The sequence below is a fragment of the Typopeltis vanoorti genome, chromosome 5, assembly GCF_054136105.1.
Source record: "Typopeltis vanoorti isolate ZY-2024b chromosome 5, IOZ_Tvanoo_1.0, whole genome shotgun sequence".
NCBI classification, from domain to species: Eukaryota; Metazoa; Arthropoda; class Arachnida; order Uropygi; family Thelyphonidae; genus Typopeltis; species Typopeltis vanoorti.
The window spans coordinates 136,893,637-136,916,665 of record NC_143553.1 but is presented as its reverse complement, the minus strand read 5'-3'; the positions used below and the strand labels follow the sequence as shown (position 1 = coordinate 136,916,665).

At 35.8% G+C, this 23,029-nt stretch overlaps 2 protein-coding genes across 2 annotated transcripts in view; one reads left to right on the top strand and one right to left on the bottom strand.

Annotated features, from left to right (window-relative positions):
• The window catches only part of LOC150106851 (zinc metalloproteinase-disintegrin-like MTP8), a 263,774-nt gene that overhangs the window by 25,076 nt on the left and 215,669 nt on the right, over positions 1 to 23,029 (top strand). The window lies entirely within an intron of this gene.
• On the bottom strand, positions 6,118 to 12,387 carry LOC150106852 (biotinidase-like). The gene is made up of 2 exons (XM_090392945.1): positions 12,187 to 12,387; positions 6,118 to 7,410 (listed from the first exon to the last, which is right to left on the bottom strand). The coding sequence occupies exons 1-2, from the start codon at positions 12,385 to 12,387 to the stop codon at positions 6,118 to 6,120; spliced, it is 1,494 nt and encodes a 497-aa protein (XP_090249071.1).

Here is a 23,029-nt window from a genome sequence, read left to right as displayed (position 1 = left end):
AATATGATTGCTTTAATTGCTTGATTTCTTTTCTGTTTACCAATTTCAGCTTGTTAAAAGCATTGGAAGACATTCAAACCTGGAATAATTTTGTCGAGAGATTGTAATGGTAAAGAAGTGCAATAATTGTATTATACATAAATAATCTGTAGGTTAATTTTTAAGTGACTGTATACTCAGTCACATAACTCTCTCAGTCACCTTCTGGTCTTACGATAAAGCAAGGTAAGCAAATATGAAATTGCGAAGTCTCTCGTGTAGTTTCAAATATAATCTATGTATAAAGAGCCAAGAGGCTATTTTTCCGGCGACATAAATTAAGTTAAGGGGGATAGTAAATCCCTACCTACTCACTGATGAGACTTCAATGAGGGTCGAAATCGGTCTGGGTGGTGATCTCTCCCCATAATGTAAAACAGTAATACATCTCCTAGGAGCTGCGTTTTATTTTACATTATGAGAAAATATTAAGGATAGTGACGGAGCTTGCTCCACCTTTGCTTCGAGTTGCCCGAGTGTTGTACTACCCAAGTGATGACTTACGCTTGGACTCGCCGATAGTTCTTCGGCATGAAACTCTTCGATTTCGATCTCGGCTGTAAAATAATACGGGATTTACTATCCCCCTTAACTATAATCTATGTACTCAACAAATAGAAATTGCCGTATTACGAGCTAAACTCATGCTACTTTCAACGCAATTAGAAATAATGACTACGAAAATAAAATAATGAAGATCAACAGCCACGTTTCGGCTTTGTTAATAACAGAGCTATTTTTATAATTATTATTTTGCCCTCTTTCGACGTGATATCACTTTGATCTTGCCGACAAAGAGGGCGCTGTGCATTATTCCTACATAGATTTGACACGTCAAAATAATTCAGCATGCAGAGAGTATTTTAAAATTAAATTAAGTAATAGTATTATTATGTTCCTTAGTTTCATAAAGTAATAATACATTTGCCAATGATATCCCATGAAATATCTTTTACGGAAAACTAGGTTTACGTTTTAAATTTACCTACGTTCGTCTGAGCTGACTTGTTACCATAACAACGCGTAAAAAGCTGCTGTGAAAATGTGTTGTGTTTGTGGATATGCTAATATCAATTGTTGGCTATCATGATTATCGCAAATTAGTTTTAGATTCTTTTCCTCTCCCTTAAAATATAGTCATAATATATGAGGTTGGAATGTAGCCATGTAGGTAATGTGTCGTCTGTATATACCGTTAAATTATTTCGGAAAAATCTCAATTAAAAAAATTATTACAGAGCATCTTTTCATAATTTTATTCGCATATCTGCGCATGCGCACACCTGTTGCTGACTTTCATCGCTCATACAGATAACCTTCAGTGAAGGGCAAGTGAAGACATCAGTCAAAATACAAAACTTTCTCCACCTACTCTCACACTGCTGCAAATACCCCAAACCTGACATTCTCCAACTATCATATGACACTGACAATCCCCGCCGACTGTCGCCAGACTTCTCCTAACGGCTCTTTTATGTTAGCCATTAAGCAAACCCACGACTTACGAACGTCGAATATGCATCTTGCATGGCTTCTTTTGCTCAGCAAGTAATCTTCTTTTCTCTTTGTATCGATTTCTTTTGTTTCCGTAAGATAATGTATGTATACCATTCCAACAATATTAGAAACATTTCAAAATAAGTATTTACTTTTATTTTATTGGCTTCAATGTCAAGCCCATTATTTACAATATTGAAGGGAGGGAAAAGTTACAGCCAGCCACTGTTTTTTTTTTTTTTTTTTTTTTTTTTTTGTAAATGCAAACTTTTTTATTGTAAATGGTAACAGTATCCTTGTATCCCATCAATATATAAATTCATCAAACATACAACAAATACACTTTTAAAGCTCTGATCATGGCAAGAGGATAACAGCAATGTCCTTATAAGGCTATTGCTGTTACCCTCTTTGGCTTAAAGGGGCGAAGCAACAATGCTTTTCATCTTCCCCGTTATCTGTAGAGGTCAGTGTAGGGATAAGGTGTTATTGAGCTATTAAAGCTCTGATCATGGTAAGAGGGTAACAGCAATAGCCGAGCCTCAGTTAGAACTTCATTGGCTACAGCATTGCCATCCATTACCCTCCATATGTAAAGATAAAACCGTCTCGAAAAATTCGGACGATCCCTAGGCCACTCAATCGTGGGCGAAAGACCGTCCATCTCAGCGTTGGCTCCACTCAGTGATGGCTTCCCACCCACACACCACCACCGAGCAGAACCGTTCATATTCCGAAGAAAAGCATTCACCGACAAAGCCTCTCAGCGGGCCGTGCCGGAGAACACTTTCCCCGGAGACTCAAATTGCTCCCTAAAGGCAAAAACCTTAAGAGAGCGAACTCAAACTCTCGAATCTCTGCGTCCCAGGGGATAACAGCAACAGCGGAACCTCAGTTAAACTTCATTAGCTACAGCACTGCCATCCATTACCCTCCAAGGGTATTAATCACTGCATCTCACGGTCGATTTATTCCAACAGCAGGACGCAGGACATATATGGCGCAGAGGGTGAAGCTTGACCTTTTTCATATTCCCTGTTGTCTGTTTCGGGAGCAGTGATGGGAGAGATTTGAGAGCTATTTTAGCTCACCCTGAGTGGGCAGAAGTGGTTATTCGTCGTTGAGTGTTAGGATGGTTTTCGGTCTTTTATGTTCCAGTGGTCATTACTGTCATAGTTTCCGGCTTGCTGTATCAGTTGGTTTGGATGCAAAGATGTCTTCGTAAAGAATTTTTCTGCTAAGGAGCGTAGTAGTGGAGAGATGTAGGGGATATTTATGTCTCGGTGGATCTGGGCGTTCCTGATGAACCACGGGGCGTCCAGTATCGTCATTCGCAGGCACTTGTTCTGTAGTCTTTGTAGCTTGAGAATGTTTGTCTTAGAGGTATGGCTCCAGGCTGGGAGGCGTATATAATTGTGGGAAGGATCACTGTCTTGTAGAGTAGAATTTTGTTTCTTGAGCTTAGTTTGCTGTGTCTGTTGATCAGGGGGGTACAGTTGGGCGATAACTTTTGAAGCTTTGGTGTATGTGCTCTTGATATGGCTGTTGAAGCATAATCGCTTATCGAGAAGTATTCCGAGGTATTTTGCTTCAGTTTTCCAGGGAATTTTAGAGTAGAACAGGGTGATGTCTCCTTTGGGGGATGCTCGTCTTCTTGTGAAGAGTATCATTTTGCTTTTCTGGGGGTTTAATTGTAGTCGCCAGTCGGTAAACCATTTTTCTAGATTCAGGATGGTGTCTTGTAGTTTTTTTGGTAACGAGATGTGGTTGGCGAGATCTGGCTAGAATAGCCGTGTCATCTGTATAAAGAGCGATGGTGGATGTGAGAGGATTTTGAGGGATGTCTGCCATATAGATGTTGAACAGGATCGGGGCTAGCAGTGATCCTTGAGCATCCAGCGAGGATTTTCCGTTGGGTTGAGACTGTTTCATTGATTTTGACTTGGATCCTCCTGTTTGAGAGGTATGATTTAATCAGGTGTATCATGTTTAGTGGAAGGTTAGCGATGATAAGTTTGTAGAGGCCTTGGTGCCAGATCTTATCGAAGGCCTTTGAGATGTCTAGGACGACGGCTCCAGTGTGTTGATTCCAATTAAATCCTGTGGTGGTGATGTATTTATTCTACCAGTCTATGGATCTAAACAGCAATAGCTTAAGTTCTTAAAAGAACTGGGCGATGGACTGAGTCCTTGAATGAAGAAAATCTGTGTGGATGGAGTGTTATTGAGCTAAAAAGCTCTAGTCATGGCTGGGTAACGGCAATAGCCGAGCCTCAGTTAAAACTTCATTGGCTACGGCATTGCGATTTGTTACCCTGGAAGTCCTAAAAAGTACTTTTGGCTTGTCTCCAAACCAACAGCAAAGCCTTATTAGGACTGGCTTAAAGGGGAGAAGCAAGAATGCTTTTCATCTTCCCCGTTATCTGTAGAGGATAGTGTAAGGATAAGGTGTTATTGAACTATTAAAGCTCTGATCTTGTCAGGAGGGTAACAGCAATGGCCGAGCCTCAGTTAGAACTTCATCGGCTACAGCATTGTCATCCATTACCCACCAAGGGCATTAATCACCGCATCTCACGGTCGATTAATCCAACAGCAATAGCCTTAGTCCTTATAAGGACTAGCTTAAAGGGGCGAAGCAAGAATGCTTTTCATTTTTCCCGTTTTCTGTAGAGGAGAGTATAGGGATAAGGTGTTATTGAGCCATTAAAGCTCTGATCATGGCAGGAGGGTAACAGCAATAGCCGAGCCTCAGTTAGAACTTCATTGGCTACAGCAATGCTATCCATTACCCTCCAACGGTATCGCAGGACGCAGGACATATATGGCGCAGAGGGTGAAGCTTGACGCTTTTCATATTCCCTGTTGTCTGTTTCGGGAGCAGTGATGGGAGAGATTTGTGAGCTATTTTAGCTCGCCCTGAGTGGGCAGAAGTGGTTATCCGTCGTTGGGTGTTAGGATGGCTTTCGGTCTTTTATGTTTCCAGTAGTCATTACCGTCATAGTTTCCGGCTTGTTGTATCAATTTCAATTGGTTTGGATGGATAGATGTCTTCATAAAGAATTTTTCTGCTAGGGAGCGTAGTAGTGGAAAAATCCAACGGTATCGCACTGAACTACAACATTGATAAGTCAACAACATAGAATTCTCTAGAAGGTGTAAAATAAAGCACAGTTTTTGACTACTAAAGATAATCTAATGAAAAGAAACACACTATTAATTTTATTTATATTTACAATTTAATAAATATTTTATATAAAATTATAAATAAAACATTTATTTTCTGACAAAAAGTATGATTATGCATTCAGCAAACATGTTTTTAAATCCAATTCCCACAAACAACTACAAGTTAATACAAATAAATTAGTTATTTAAATATTGCAATATTTTATACGGTATCACAGAACTATTCAAAATTACAAAATCGGAATAAAGAAAGTGCCCAACAGTATCTATTTATAAAAAGTAAAGTAAAAAAAAAAAAAGAATTTATACATAAATTAACAATACTTGAAATGAATACAATAAATTAAGTGAAATGAATTGAATACATATTTATATTTGAATAGTTATGCGAAAAATAACCATTCGGAAAATAGTAGATTCTCTTAAAATTTAATTTAAAGCCTAATATCTATATTAGGCTTTAAAATAATTTCCCTTTAACAAAAAGAGGTACATGAAATAGAAAAGTGGTGGGCCATTTAAATTTATCGAATTTGTACATATCCAGGTGGAAGTTCATTTAGCGGTTAACTATCAATACCAAACAGAAAGAATAAATAACAATTACGGTATAGGAGACCAATATCCCTATCCCTCTTGTTTTTTCCCCAAATCAAGTTAGGGAACCAATTCGTTCTTTTATGCCTGATTTTATATTTGAAGGTCTTCGGCCATATTTCCCCACGTGGAGATATTTATCATTTCAGTGATTCTGAAACTACTCTTTTTTTTTTTGACCAAAATTAATTGTACTTTTCTGCGTAGTTATTGTAAACCTAAGTAATCATCGTCCTTTTCGTTTATCCCACTATTTCAGACAAGATATATTTATTGGACACCATAACGCAATGGAATTCTCGGGTTACAGCTCTTCTCCAACACACCTTATAAGTCTTTATCATTAATCTTGTCCAAAAGCTTCACTCTACTTCTAATCTCTGTCTTCGACAAGTATCCTGATAGCTGCGATCACTTTTCTTCGTTTTAAAAGGTCGCCAGCTGTCTTGTGAAACGATACCTAAAAGAGATTAAAGACATTGATCTTTTGCAAAGACTTAAGCGAAACACAGGCCTCATAAATTTCTTCGATTAGTTCTTTGGGGTTGTTGCTATAAATAACACTGGACGGGTGTACTATCACAACTGTAATCGACGAAGTGTGCCAAATATCTACTGCAAACAAGATCTTAACTGATAAATTCTTCAACTGAGCACATTACGTTGTAAATTCTGCCACCTGACGGACATACTGACAATCTCAGTTACTCTTCAGATAATAATAATATTATTATTTTGAATTTCAGTTTGCATTTTTTGCAATGACTTCAAAAAATGCTTGCAACTATTCATCTATTACGAAGTAGGTAGATCTCGTTTGTAACACCGACTATAGAGGGCCATAGTAAGTATGGGCTGTAGGTTAGCATTACTAAACCATAAACTTCCCCTCCAGTTGGATTTTCTTTCTTCTGTATCAACTCCCCAGTCGTTGGACGACAAGAAATCCATCCCACTGGGCACCGCTACAGGATAGACATAGCCAGTACTGAAATTTGCGGATATGATAAGTCCAGAGAAAATACTGCTGGCCTGTGTAGGGAATCTTGTACGCGCATTGTTCTTGTCTGGATCACAACGAACTACCATGCATACTTCTTCACACCAGGACTGCTGTTCGCCTGTAGTTCGAGTACCATTGAAAACGGCCAAGAAATAAACCTCATGTAGGGAATCAATGTCATAGGTCAAGGAACAACACATTCCATTATTGCAAGCAATTGTCTTTGCTGAGTTTGCTTCTACCTTCACTAAAGTGTAATTAGATAGGTCCATCTCTTTGTATTTGTATGACGGAGGGAGAAAAGGCTTAGACCAAAGTGAATTATCTGTTTTTTGGACATCGTTCGAAAAACTGTCCCTATAATTTTCAGTCGAAAGATGTTTGGGTACCTTGGCAAGTAAAAGTTTAGGGCCACCATTAGAATGGTGAGTATAGTTGAGTATTCCTTGACTGCCGGAGAAAATTCCACTGCCAATGGAGCCATCTTCTGGGGAGTGAAGGTTGGCACTGAGAAGAGTGACTTTCATTCTTATAGCCCAAGCTTGAGCAAAATGAACAAATGAAAAGATTGGTAACTGATCAGTCCACCTAGTCGGAAGGATAATATCGTTGATACCATAAGACTCTACCAAGAACACTGCGTCTTCGTAAAGGATGTCTGAAGAAGCGAGCATTCCAAATACACCAAAATCCGTCTTGAAAATGTTCATTTGTCTTTCAGAAGAAGAATCGAATGCAGGTTCAGAAGACAGATGCATTTTGTGGTATCTAGAGATAAGGATCCCATCGCGGTCAAAGGCCACATTAGTGTTGTATTGGAATACCTCGTCTGAAGGACATCGTCGATCCGATGTCTGATTGCAGGACTTAATATCGCCCATGTTAGCCACGACAACTAGACCATTGTCTCTGGATATACAGCTAAGAGTCTTCAGGATAGGTCTATCCCTAAAGTCTGGATCTAAACATGGATTATTCTTCTCTACTTCAGTATCTGGGATGTCCTCTAGAAAAGGACGTGTTGCCTCTCGCATCATATCGGACGGTAATATGCCATACTCAGGAAATATTAGTAAATCCACGCCCTGTAAGAACAAATATATCCCATTAGGCCAACTTATTATAAACTCAAATTGATCACATGATTTCTATAATTTGGATATCCCCCCCCCCCGATATTAGACCACGAATGGATGAATTAAAAATGATTTCTTATTTATATATCAGGATAGAAAAACAATAAATAGAATATCAACAATATTTAAATAAATTAAAAGTAAATAATCACAAATAAAAATTAAGTTTCTTTCAAGTTAATGAAATGTTAAAAGAACCGAGCTATCGTGATACCCTTAGTTATTTATAAAATGTATCTGAAAGCCTGTTGCAACATTAATTCCAAACGTTTTCGGTGAAAAATGGCGGGCATGCTCACGGCTGTCTGATCAGGGAAACCGTATTTCCTTGACCACGGATAAATATAGATTCTATTGAAATATCATTTTTTTTTTTTTTTTTTTTTTTTTTTTTTTTTTTTTTTGAAAATGCTAACAGGTGCTGTTTGTGATACAACCCCAACAACGGATCGACTAATTTTGATGAAACTTGATTTTCTATTTTTATTTTCTTCGCTTGAAAATAATTTTATTTCTTTCCTTCGAGCCCAAAATTATGGAAGTTCGAATGCCAACTCGGAAAAAAAAAAAAAAAAAAAAATGAAATAAATAAATAAATAAATAAATAAAATATATATATTGTTTAAAGTTATATAAAAATAAAAGTTGCATATATTCAAACAGTTTGTTATTTGCGAATCGAGTGCAAGGGAATATTCAGTTGTTTGCAAATTATTCAAAGTTAGAATCAAGAAGAACATGTTGATTTACAATTATTTTAATACACTGGCCCACGTGGACAAACGAGTGGGAATAAAATGTCAATTCAACATCAATAAATGTAATGTTTTGCACTTTGAAAATATAACGCTATGTTATCACCTTCAAGTTTTGTTAATTAAGTAAGCGAAATACAAAGAATATAACATTAAATAGAAATTAAAAACTAAACTAATAAATAAAATAATATTCTAATACTATTAACAACAAAAAAAAAAATCTGCATAAGAACTTTAAAACTTCAGTACAGATAAAAATACACAAATTCTATAATTATATAAGAAATATCTGTGTATATTAATACGCGACGATAAAAAAATTTCTTGCATTGAAATCCGAAGTTCATCGTCTACAAAGTGGCGCATGCGTAAATTGTCAGAAGCGCGTATTTTTCGGATGATAAGACGCGCCCAAAATTTATAGAGGATTTTTAGAAAAAAATATTTTATTATATAAAACTATTTACAAATTCTTACTTAATTTTTATTTATTGTTACAATCATTTGTATTAGTAATATTCAGTTCATCTTCGCTCTCGGTACTATCATTCGTCTCGTTAATGTCTCCGAGGTTAATTACGTTCGTATTACTTTCGTCTGAACAATTGTTATCACTCCCTGATAACAATATACCGAAGATAACTGCGTCATCTTCGGTACCATTCATCGCATTACTTAAATGACTTTATAATCGTCTTTTCTTTCACAGCTTCCCATGAATTTTTCACCCAGGTGCATACTTCTGAAATTGTTGGCCGTTTCATACGTTCTGTTGCTGTAACATCGTGATTTAGTTTTGCCATCCATTTGTTCCACTCTTCCCGCATAAAATTTTTGAATGGTTTATTAATAGATCCATCCAAGGGTTGTAATTGACTTGTAAGGCCCCCCCAGGAATGACAGCTAATTCCGTATTCATTTATTTTAGAAGGTTCTTGGTTGATTCTGTTTTATGCGCTCTGAATGAATCCCACACCAACATCGCAGGCTTTTTAAACAACGCACTTGGACGTTTTGCTCATATCTTTTGTATCCATAATTTCATTCCTGTTTCGTCCATTCAGCCTTTATCTTGAACGTGGATAATAATGCCACAAGGAATTTCATCTCTCGGTAACGTTTTTCTCTTGAAGATTAACATTTCAGCTTGTTCCGTCCGCGCAACAAGCTGAAACTACAGTGTAGTGAGTTTTCTCGTGACCTGTTGTTTTGATCACTATTGATTTGGTGCCTTTCGATTCTACTGTCTGATTTGAATGAACATCAAAGGTTAGAGGCACTTCATCCATGTTCGCAATTTGATAAAGCTCAAAGTTAAATTTCCTTCTCGCTGATAAGACAAATCTATGGAATTCTATAATTTTAGCTTCATAGTTAGCCGGCATTTTTTTGGCTAGAGTGGTTTTTGTACGCATGCATAACCCGTGTCTTTTCATAAATCTAAAGCACCAAGACGGTGATCCGGTAAAATCTAGAATTCCATTAGCCCATCGTTTCGCTTCAAAAATTATCATTTTCGTAGAAACAGATATTCCCATGTTTCGATGATTTGTTACTCAATTTTTCATTTGTACTTCTAATTCTGGCCATTTTTCTAGGTGCGACCGGAATGTTTTCTTGTGATTACAAAGCAGTTTTAATTGTTCCTCTTGTTTTCCCCATTCACGAACCATTTTTTCTGTTGGTGGACCAAAATGTCTTTCTGCTGCTCTGTTTCCATATTGTTTTGCATAATTTATCACATTTAATTTATAACTCACGTTATGTGAAAGTCTTTTTTGTTTTACACTCATTTTTTCTAATTTTAAGATAAAAATTTTAATGACATAAAAAACAATGCAAATGAACCGTACAAAAGCATATATGTTTACACACTAATGACTACTCACGCTCTAACTCGGTGATTCACCCACATGCAGCGAGATAACTTAGGTGTGGCCCTTTTTAGAATTTTCTGTTATTGTTCGCTTACCGCTGCACTTACTAATTTTATTAACATATTGCGCCAGTAATTGAACTTCGCTAACAGCTTCGGTACAAATGTTACCTTCGGACCATAAGACGCACCCCAATTTTAAGTCGATTTTTCTATGTAAAAAGGTGCGTCTTATGGTCCGAAAAATACGGTAATTAAAAGTTCCAATTTTATCTGTTGTATTGATATATTGCGAATATCAAGCCTTGCCAAATACTGTAAAACACGAATTTTAAAAGAAAACAACAATCCAGACGTCTGCCTTATAATATTATTCATAACAACAATAATAATAATAAAAAAAAAATGCAGCTGCTACCAGACGAGGCACTTTGTAGATTCTGATATTTTATTAATGAAGAGAAGTCAATGTCTCATTTTCTATGGCTTCTTTTCTATTCTTTTTTTCATAATAATTCTTTTTTATCATTTAAAACTTGGATTTAGCTCACTCTTCATCGCCTTCCCCATTTCTCTGTTAACTTGCCTAGATCTTTTCTCAAGTTCCCTTCTCTGTCTCCCCCCCCCCCATCCCTTCACCTGCTGTTTCTCTTTCTTTATCTCTCTACGACGTATCGTTTTTGCCCCCCCCCCTCCTATTTCTTTCCTTCCTTTACTCTCTTGTATATTTCATTCTTTCCTAAGCGATGACAGAATGCTACCATTCTGTTTCCTTCTCCCAGGGGAAAAAAAAAAAAAAAATTATTTCTACCACTTCTGATTTCTCCAGGAAGCGTATCTAAAGTTAAACTGCTCAAATACAGACCTTACATTTTTGACAGAATACGGAACATCTGGCGAAATTTCGAAAAGGAAATAAAATTTCCCAAGAACGGAGCCGACTTTGTTCTTTGTGTGTGTGTTTGTCTTTTGTTTGTTTATTTCGCTCCGGACAGTGGCGGGTCGTCAAGGAGAGCATGGGAAATTGCTTTTATCGCCGAAGAGGGTGAACACTTGACGGTTTTTGCTTTTTGATAAACTTTTTTTTTTTTTTTTTATCGATGAGGTTGAGAGGGAACTTGAAGGAGCACTAAAAAAAAAAAAAAAGGGAAAATGTACACATAAAAAAGATTTCAGTTCAAGTGGTTTAAAGCAATAAAGTGCTTAGCGTAGTAAAAATATATGATGAGCTGCTAAGAGGCTGTTTTGAGGTTAATTGTCAGGTCTGTGGTTTAATTTACACCCCGGAACCATAAATTTTCTAAAAAAAAACCGTTCTTTCTTTTACTTTTATAAACTTTACTGTAAATGAAGCTTTATTTAGTTATACAGCATCAGAATTTCTGAAGAAGCTGAAGGTTTTTGAATTAAAAGAAGAAAAAAAAAAAAGAAAAAGACTATGGAGTAATTATTTCAACGAGAAATAAAATCATGGCAGAAATACACCAGTAGATGGCGCAGATGATTGTAAATAAAACCAGAAATGAGTAACTACTATATGTTTAAAAAAAAAAAAAAAAAAAAAAAAAAAAAAAAAGAACAGAAATTGATTATTTTAAAGTTCTTAAATGTGGATTTTAATTGAAGATCATTAAAAAAATTAAGTAACGAGACATATTTATGCATTATGTAAGAACAACGCATACAATTTCAATTAGACCCGTATAACGTCAATTTTTCTAAATATAAAAATGAATAAATTAATAGAAATGAAAGTATCTAAAATGCAATAGGTCCATTAAATTATTAAAAAAAACTTTCATTAATATATTAATCTTGAATATATTATTATTTTTCTTTAATTGGCATAATCTTTGAACAGGAGAATTGAGGCATACTCATTCTAATAATAATTAAACAGAAAAATAATATCTGCACAAAATATTTTCTAAAACACTACTTAATTTTAATTTCCGAATATTTACTTTCTTTATAATTTGAAATATCACTTTTTAATAAGATCTCCTTTCAACAATTCGTATCAACTTTTATTCCTACTACTTAGAAAGAAAAAAAGAAGTTCAAAAGTAGGCACTAGATGTCGCTACTTACTTGTCGTGCAGCTATTTGGGCTGTTTCTTTAAAGATTTTAAGATTTTTTTCGATAGTTACTTTTGGCTCATCACTATCGAAACTTCCCTGAGGCACATGCTCATACACTGCTGCAGTATAGTGCAGCTTGCTTATACTTCTTGCATCTGTAGTTCTGCTCAAACTGAGAAATACAACAGCTGCTATAATCAGGGTGCTCATATTGAATTACGTTCGACAGTACCTAGAAATAAAAAAAAATAAAAAAAAAGGAATTAATACGTAGCAATTCGTTAGTTACTTGAAAAGTAAATGGATAATAGAAAAATAAACAGAAAGACAAAGAATATTTCCTGGATTTTGCATTTGGTATACTCGACATCATGGACTACGGTATCTTGACCAGATAAAATTATAAAATGTCACCGAAAAGGTTTGCGATGCAGGGATGGATATTGCGAGGGTGGTGTGTGTGTGGGGGGGGGATAGTAATATCACTTAATTAACTCGTTGGATGGGAATGTGAACAATTTTTGGATCGGAACTCCAGGTTTATCGAATACGTTTGTGTTTCTTGGTTCGTCTGTCCAGTAGTTTTGGAACATATTGAGATTTATATAAAATATGTGTGTGTGGGGGGGGGGGGGAGATTGATAACAGAGATTGCTGTTGTATTCATTCTTTTCCACCATCGCTCTTTTCCACTCATCGTCTTACTTGTGCACCAGATATTAGCAAGAATACAAACTCCGAAGAGACTTAAAAAGAATCATAGCAATCGCATGTGAGGATTTGATCGGATAAGATCCCATTTTGACTTTCTTGCTTAATTAATAAGAATTGCACGGTGATAAATGAGTAAACCTAATTTTAGGAATATAATATAGGTAAAATTCAACATTTTATAAAAGTCTTGTAGACTTGTGCGCATCTACATGAAAATTTAGGCTTATAAAGCAGGACCATTTTTGATGATACTGCAGAGACGATCCACTTAGCCAACAAGGATTTTTCTTTCTTATGTTGCATCTCACTTACGAAAGGTTGTAAACCTATCGCTAACGGTCTGAGATCCTGTTTAAAGACCAAATGGAACTCTTTCAAGCCAGTTCAGGCCTCCAATAAGATGATGGGCCTCATAAAATTCTTCCACTTAGAGACATTCTCAAAACAGCTATGCTCATGGGTGGGGGGTAAAGACGCTGTCTTTCCCCCTCCTCAAGAATGAGGATAGATAGTCCACATGGATTAAATAAGTTCGCTATTCGATTAATAGACTGTTCTAGTAAAGATAGCAATATTACATATTTGGCACCTTACAATATAAAATGTGCCCTATAATCAGTGGCGGCTCGTGGCTTGAAATCGTGGGGGGTGCTGTAACTTTCGAAATATACATACACAACACGTATACACTGTAAGTACAGTGTATACATGTTTGAATAAAATATCAAAATTATGGTAAAAATTTAAAAAAAATTAAACATGAAACAATATTGTTTATTATCGATAAAATTATACAGTTTAGTATAATTCAAAATTACTTAAAAATAAAATCCATTATCATAACCCCAATAATGTTCTAAAATAAAAACTATAACAAACGTTGTCATTAATTGTAAGGTCCAAATATTTAAAGAGACGGAGTAAACACGATAAGCACTACGAACACTACTACTGGTGCAAATTGCATATAAACAACAGTGGAACTGCGCGACGGACAGTGCCGCATTACGCTAATAGCTCATATCCCACTATGACGTGTTATGCTTGCGCGCGTAGCAATATGACGCTGTGGTAAACACAGTGCTGCTAGCGTTCTTCGCCCTCCTAAGTGCTACAAGATGGATTTTTATTATTTTTTATACAAAATAAGAGAATTGTATAGGATGGTTGATGATAAAATTAAATATTACAAGCGAATATAAATAATTTAATAAATATATTTATATATCGAGAAAAATTGGGGGTGCTACAGTTCCGCAGTGCCTATGCACGAGCCGCCTCTGCCTATAATCCTGTTATAATATAAAGAGGAATAAATAAAATTTATTTATTCATATTTATGTTTTTGATATGTTCTGAGGAAAATGAAATCAATTTAACTGAACAATGAATAGTAATTCTTCTACCCCCCCCCCCCACACACACATACACTGTTTAACTTGTTAGCTGAAAGTCTCTTGAATAATCTCTCAGTTTTCGAAGAGATTTAAACCTACCTTTTTCTCAGAGGAATGACTCCAGTTGAATCACAGATAAAATGGGTAGTATCGCCAAAGTGATATTTCTATTTATTTCAAAGAAGCGGGGGGGGGGGGAAATACAAATAATAAGAAAATAATAATATAAGAAATTCTCAAACAATATAATCGAAAGCTTTTTAGGAGGAAAGAACCACTTAACAGCCAGGTACTTAAATTGCAATATTATTGCAGAGACACAATATGCCACTGACGTAATCAGATCTGGTTTTTTCTCTATTTAGTATATCATTAATAATATTTTTAAGCTGCCTGTAACTTTCTAATTATTCCAGACTTAACAAAATGATAAAATCATGGACTAGAATAGTCAGCTATACCTCACACAAATGCTCATATTAAAAAAAATGTGAAATTACACCACCATGTTACACCGTGAACGGGGGGGGGGGAAGGAAGCACCCTCTTGATTCATCATTTTTCTTGTTTACTGGTTTTATTTATGCACCCATATCAACACCATTCTTTCTCTTACCGCGTGTTCTCACATCTGTCAAGTTTGGATCCAAATATTTTGTCATCCTCGCCTTCCAAACATATACACCGAGGTATGTATTTTAAATTACTCTTCAGTATTATTTAAAATTTTATATTAGTCTTTTAATTAGTCTGTGGTTAGAAATAAGGGTTTAGCTCCATTGCCTACTAAGCGATGCTCTTTTTTTTTAAAATTAATTCAATGAATCCGTCATTCTATTCAGTTAATATATTTCAAGCATTTTTATTTTCGCAACGTGTTTGGAACCAATCAAATAAACATAAATTGTAATGTTTTCTTTTCTTTCTCTCTCTCTCTCTCTCTACTCCCTTTCGCAAGTTAGTAGTAGCCTGTACTGTCTGGCACAAACAGTAATGACTCGTGTTTACATCAAAGAGAGAGCACGTTAATTTGAGTGCGTGTTGACATTAAAATCCATCATTAAATCAATAGCCGATTAAGGTGAATGTGGACAATAAATCAATATACAATTATTTCAAATTAAAACGCTTTCGCCATCAGTTGTATTTGCTAAATTGTTAATTAAATATTACGAGTAGTTAATTTTAGCACAAACCTGATAGTCAGTTAGAAGCGCCGACTACCGACAGACAGATATAACACAAAATGGATGCGATTCGCACAACACGGCAGACGAAAATGACCAACTCGAGAATTATATATACCAGGAAAATCAATCGAAAATTAATAAATATTTTTAACAGAGTCCTGTTGTTCATCTGTATATTTTCCAGATAAGATCAGGTCACAAAGAGTTATTGCAACAAAAGGTAGAAACACTTGGAATTTTTAATTATCTTAATGATCTACGTTGTTGTGTGTTTTTTTGTGGAATTAAGATCTTAAATAGCCTAAGGCTCTTTTATCTTAAAAACAAATGAAAAGCAACTCGTTTTTCACATCAAGGAAAATATTGTTTTCGTCCTTCGGTGGTTTTGTCCCTTCATGTTGTTTATCGTGAAGAGAAAAGGCACACTTGCAAGCGATTGGATAAATAAATGTCAACAATAATAAATACTTGGTGTATTAGAAAAATTAACTGTAGGGGTTACTATTGAAACGTGATCTTTGTTCGTGCACAAATATACATTTTGCTGACATTTTTCCAAACAGGCACTTTTGTAATTTATGTTTTCCAAGGATTTCCCAACATTTTTACTCATGATTGAAAATGAGCAATGAAATAATAAATATATAAACTATTTATTATTAAAAGTTAGGATTTTTCTTCCTTATCGCTATTTTTTGTGTCAAATAAAAGAAATTTATAAAATTATACATAAATTTATAAAATATAAACAAATAGAAATCTAAACCATAAAGAAAGGATAGCAAATTATAAAAGAAATAAATTCATAATGTGTACATCTCATTTCATCTCTTGCCTAGGATTCGTGGCCTTTCACGCCCAATTAATTTGGCTACATATGAAATAATTAATCGCCTGATAGATTGTAAAATTTTATGAATGTAAAATTATTTTAAAGATAATTACATCAATCGTATATAAGGTATGTTACTTCATGGCAAAGGGTAGGGGATTTAAAAACTCTGAAAAATAACATTATATATAATTTATGGACAGATCCAAAATACGACAGCTTTTCCATTTAGTATTTAAATGTATTACATTTAAATAGCTCCTATTCACATATAAATTATGACAATAATAAATAAATAAATATAATAAAAATAAAGTAAACGTTCGTAGAATTATTGTTATTGTTGTTACTTGTGCTACTATTTTTATTCTAAGAGTCATACAGGATTTAGTTACTAATTTACCTCTGGTAACTAAATCTATTGAATAAATTTAGTTATCAGAGGTTTAATACAGGATTTGACCCACTATTGAATAATCCAGAGGATAACAGATGGCAATGCCGTAGCCAATGAAGATTTAACTGATCGGCTATTGCCGTTACCCCCGCCAAGACCAGAGCTTATAACTCAATAACACCCTATCCATATTTTTTCTTTTACAGATAACGGAGAATATGAAAAGCATTCCTGCTTCACCCATCTAACCTTTTTTTTTTTTTTTTTAATTTCATTCTGATTATACTGCTTTAAGTTAATGAATAGCTTTTCTTTTTATTATTATTTCGTTGTCTCACTGTCACGAGACCCGTTTTCAATTTTTTTGGGCATTTTATTTATTTATTTTATTGAAAAACTTTGTAGATATGCAATTTTGAACGTTTAATGAGTTGCAACTGTAGGTAATTACAATCAATTCAGCCATCCGCTAAGGAACATGCATTTTGCAAAATGCATTAAGTACCTCTTATATTTGTTTCGTATTTTAATCCGGAGCTGCGCGTGCACCTCTCTGCACTAGATTTTTTTTTATTTTTTATATCTGACATTTATTTGAAGTAGCAAAATTAGACAAACTCAAACTGATTTGTAAGGATAATAAATTATACAATTTACAAACAGGAAAAAAAAAAAAAGATTTACAGTTACATAAGTTAAAATTGGCTGTAAGTTCAGTATAAAAATTATTACTTCGTATCATTTTTATACTTGTGAAAAAATCTTCTAAATTCAGTTAATTTCACATGGATTGCTTAACGTTGCGAATACGGTGGGTGCTATACTAACCTTCCTAGTAAAACTGTAGCTCGAAAGGATTTTCTTTAAATGTAAGCATTATTATTATGCAATTCTCCAGTAGTCGAAGATTCGTCCGCGTTCTTTCTCCTTATTCTGTCATTTGAAACATTTCTCCCATAATGAAATCAAACTCTGCAGATTACATAACTTCAGTCTATCCTCATAGCTAACATTCCAGTCCTGAAATATTTTTTTCAACTATCTTTGCAGCCTCTCCAAAGTTGTTTCATCCCCTCCAAATCGTGGTGACCAGATCTGAGCACAATCGGTCAGATGTGATTTGATCAGAGCCTTATATAAAATGGAGCCATTACTATTTTATCTCTGCTTATCAACGTCCATCTCAGTATTGTAGCAACCCTTTGATTTGTCTTTTATTATTACCATCATCATCATCAAATTCCTGATATTTCCCCTTAGGGGCTTACAGGATACTTTGACAGTACTACATGAAAAATTTAAGGGTCAAAGCTGTATAACTGGGAGGAGACTTCCATGTAGCCTTTTAGGGTATGAGGAGAACCGACCGGGGTTTCTGACCTAATGTCCAATGCTCATCTTCTCGTGGTGCACCCTGTTAGGTATCTACCTGGATACTGAACGAACGAGGATGGGCCGGCAATTTGGGATTTAGTCTACCAATTGTATTCTTATTGGCTTAAACGACATGTAAAATGATGGTACAGCATGACAGTTTTCTTTTATCATCTTTGCAATATGTGCCCAGAATTTCTATCCATCATTACCTTAAAATCTCACGCGTCTTTCTCTAGTATAGTATTATAAAAGAATATGCAACATCCCATCTATTGATCCCACACTTAGCGGCATTCAACTGGTATCCACAATCATTTTTTCTGCTTGTTTAGGTCTGCCTTAAAAGTCAATACGTTGACATTACACCTAATAATGCTTCCTAAAACATAATCTGCAAACAGCAGAGTATCTCCTTGCACTCGGATGAAAATATCCTTGCTATAAAGTCGAACAGTAATGGCTCTAGTACGGAATCCTGCGGAACTCTTACAGTAATGTTCCTTCTTGATATTGTCCTCCCATACACAACCGTCTATTATCTCTCAGACAGTCAATTCCCAATCGATTTCATTAACCTGATATGTAAACCCGTATACTGCGTATTGCTTGAATGATAAAAAACACACTGACCAGTAAGCTGAAGAAAATTATTAACTCTCTTTTATAAGGCTTCGATACATCGACATCTAAACTACTGTGCTCAGATTTGCTTGCAGAGTTTCTTGTGGTTGCGAATGGATTCAGAAGAGGGGTGATCAAGATGGAGATATGCTAATTTTTTTAATTAGTATATCTGCTAGTTAAAATGGAGATATGCTAATTTTTTTAATACACGACAGAAGACAGAAAAGAACAGGGATTCGTTGGAAGTTAAATAAAGATTTTGGTTAGCAGGGATGTGAGGACTACATTTTTATTTATATTTATTTATTATTATTACTTTGCTTAAAGAGTGGGGAACGAGTGGAATGGATTACCTGAGGTGGCTGTGAGTGCTCGTGTCAGTAATGGTTAGTGTGTGTGGGGGAGGGGGGAGGGGGGTGTTGCAATGAGTCTTTGGACTCCATGTAGATGTGCCAAGTTAATAATAATATCACTTTATTTTTAAGGTGATGATACTGAAAAATATATTTAGAGGAAAATACATTCTTAAATTCTTGACGCCTACGTGTACGCTATTCGCTTTGCTGCTTCCGCTACGTTTGTAAACATTTTTGAGTATTTCCACATCTAATTGAGTGACATTTCTCACGCCACAGGGCGCTGCTGAATGATCCCATTTCTATTCCACTTAAGCTTGACAAAATCTTCTCATTATGGCCTGATGCATCACTTAAAGGTATTGTGAAATGACTTAGTCTCCCGTCCTCGGATCAAACTCCTGTATTGCCAATCCTTCCTTCTTCTCCCATTCTGTTGACGCGACCATACCACCTGACATTAGCTATAGTCGCACGTTCCTGAATGCCACAAATGTCAAGTTCCTTCCTGACATCTTCATTTTAAATGTAATTCAAACATAAAACAAATTTTAAACATAAATGTGACCTTTGCAAACATAAATATTTAAAAAAAAAAAAAAAAAACGGAATCAATTAATTTATCTGCATAGTGCATTTCATATATATGCATTTTATACTCGCGGTAATTTCCACAAGCTCTTATTAATTCAAAAATGCTCAGATTACTGATAATTAATCTGTTCGTAAACATTTTTTTTAAAAGTTTGTTTTCGCATTTGGGCTTGTACTGAACGACCTGTCGTTAAATTTGTCATGGCAATTAAGCAAGTCCAGAAGTTGCCTTCAAAGTCGACAGATCTCTCCCCCCCCCCCATCAAAATTATGTAATGACAGTCTTGTAATATGTGGAATAAAAGTATCTTTTTAACTTTTACTTAATTTTGCAATGGCATTATAAATGAAAATCGTCTGCATAATTATAAGCCGATGATGAGCTCATTGAGAATTCCGTTTATTTTCAAATTACGTATTTATTTTAATATTAATGCAAATTTATGTCATTTTTAGGGGCAGAAAGAAAAACTGGTTTAGAAAAATTATTATATTATAATATATTTGATTTTATTGCAATATAATTATAATTCTCTCCCAAATTAAAATTAAAACATTTAATGTAATTTATACACCATAATGTTTTAAAAAGTTTTAATTATATCTTTTTTTGATGACCAATTTGATCGTGCTTGGTCAGAATGGGGTCGACCGGTGGTTAGCGGTGATCCTTTGAAAAAGTCTCCTTTTTAGGACTTCCAGGGTAACAAATGGCAATGCTGTAGCCAATAGCCAATGAAGTTTTAACTGAGGCTCGGCTATTGCCGTTACCCAGTCATGACTAGAGCTTTTTAGCTCAATAACACCCCATCCACACAGATTTTCTTCATTCAGATGACGGGATAAAGAGTCAAGGACTCAGTCCATCGCCCAGTTCTTTTAAGAACTTGATCGTGCTTGATTTTGATCTCGGGTGTTAAAGCGATGATGTTTGACGTGCGCGATTTTGATAGTTGATATAAAATGCGATTCAAGGGATTTTGACTAGTAAATTTACTAGTAGTAAATAGTTTTACTACTAGAATCAATCGGTTTATTTTTCAAACAGGTCCAAAGAATCAGCTAAGTAGGTAAGTCAGCAAATTTCAAAACAAGGGCGATACGCTAGGCCTACTGCCATTAGTATCGCCATTGTTTCTTTGCTTCAGTAGAAACTGTCTACTTATTGTGGAAAGGGAAAGTCATGTCCTGCGCTACAGAACAAGGCTTGGGTCTAACCATGGATGCACCGTACGAAGAACTTAATTTTAAACAGCTTCTGGCAATATTTAAACATCTAGGCAATCTGCTTCACACAAAATGGCCAGGAAAGTTTGTGGTTCATGAAATAAAAGAAGTTGATACAGATGACTCTCAACTCTTAGAACTTCTTCAAGACAGCACTAGCGAAATAGCAACAACTGCTGAGGATAATCCCCTTACTGACCACACCGATTATCAGGAGGTTCGCGCTCGCAAAAAACGCAAAACTGCAGCCTCTGAACCACCAAATGCGGATGAAATGGAAGATGACCCTGTCCCGGACTCTCCTACCTCCTCAAGGGAAAAGATACCCCCGATTATTCTGCGTGAAAAGAATAAATGGATGTTGCTAAGGGCTACGATGTACAACTTACAGATCTCATACAGCCAAGCGAAGAATGTCACAGACGGTATTAAAATCCAACCCAGAACAGTGATGGATTATCGATAGTTAACCTCTGAATTGAATACCAGAGGTATTCGGTACCACACTTTTTCACTGGGATCAGAAGAAAACCTCAAGGTAGTGATTAGAGGTGTATCTGAAGATATTTCCACAGAAGAAATCACTGTAGATATACATCAGCAAGATTTACCACCCGTAAAGGTCAGCAAAATGACCAGGAGAGACAGGACTCCAATGCCATTGGTATTAGTAGAGATCAGTCAAACCTACAAGCACATATATAATCTGACGTCCATCTGTGGACTGAAAATCACTATAGAACCATTAAGGAAAAGGGCTTCAACAGGGCAATGCCACAGATGTCAAAAGTTTGGTCACGCCCAGAAAATGTGCAAGGCTGAATTTAAATGCTTAAAATGTGGAGTCAGCCACCAACAAATACATGCTCTAAGCCAAAATCCACCCCGGCTAAATATGCCAACTGTGGCGGTCCTCACACTGCCAACTACAGAGGATGCACGCACAATCCAAGAAATAGAAAACCAGAAGAAGGAACATACTCTTCCTCTCTTAGCACACCTACGTCAGACTACTTCACAGCCTCCTAAAGATCAACATAAAGGGTCAGAAGCCCATCTGCTCAGAACTGCAGTCAGAGGCCCCTAAAAGAAACAACAGTCTAGGACATATGTGGATGTAACTCGCCCTAAACAGACATCCCTGGAACAGCCAACATCCCATCCAAATCTGACAGCTATCATTACCTCTTCCTTGGCAAATATGCTGGAGTTTAGCAGATCCAACCCCCTAACCGGACTGTGGACTGAAAATTTCTAAAGGACACACAAGTCATTATCTCAGCGCTCACTCATGAACAGAAATAAAATAAAACCAGATTCTTTACAGATCATAGCATGGAATGCGAACGGATTAAGAGGTAGAATCTTGGAGCTCCGGGAGTTCGCCCAAAGGCGTCAGCCAGATATACTCTTGATAAATGAAAACCATCTCCGACCATCAGATAATCCCAAAATAAATGGATACCAGATGTACAGAACTGACAGATTATCCTGCAGAGGAGGCGGCACTGCTATTTACATTAAAAATTACATCAATCATCACTCTATAAATATTCCCTCAACCATTAATCTTGAGATTACAGGCATAGAAATTCGCACGTGCACGGTGGGCAAACTAAAGATTTCCGCAGCATATAATCCTCCGCAAAAAAACATTACTGTTTTCAGATCTGAACTGTACTGATCAACAGAGAGCCTGTCATCATGGCTGGCGACTTAAACGTCAATCATCCTATCTGGAATAGCCGTTCCACAAATAAAAATGGTCACATCCTAGGTAACTACTCTGGATCCAACAATGTGGTTGTGACAGGCCCCACAGCGCCTACCCATCACAACACATACGGTCGGACTAATGTACTAGACATAACTATCCTACAGAATGTAAGACTCCAGTACAGTGTAGTGACTCTAAATGATCTTTCGTCTGACCACAATCCCATTCTATTAAAGCTGGGAAACCAGGATAACCTGTCTCCCCCCACTCATATATACCTACCTTGGGATAAGCTATCCAAAGTATTCCCAAAATATATTGGTCCTGTACCATCGATTAAATCCACAGAGGAAATTGAAACAGCTATAAAGAATCTAACTAAACAAATCAACACTGCCGTTGCAGCAGTACTATTTCCAGAACTACC

Coding starts and splice junctions, on each gene's coding strand:
- LOC150106852 (XM_090392945.1), bottom strand. CDS start 12,387: ATGAGCACCCTGATTATAGCAGCTGTTGTATTTCTCAGTTTGAGCAGA. Junction 7,411..12,186: donor CCCAAATAGCTGCACGACAA/GTAAGTAGCGAC, acceptor TTGTTCTTACAG/GGCGTGGATTTACTAATATT.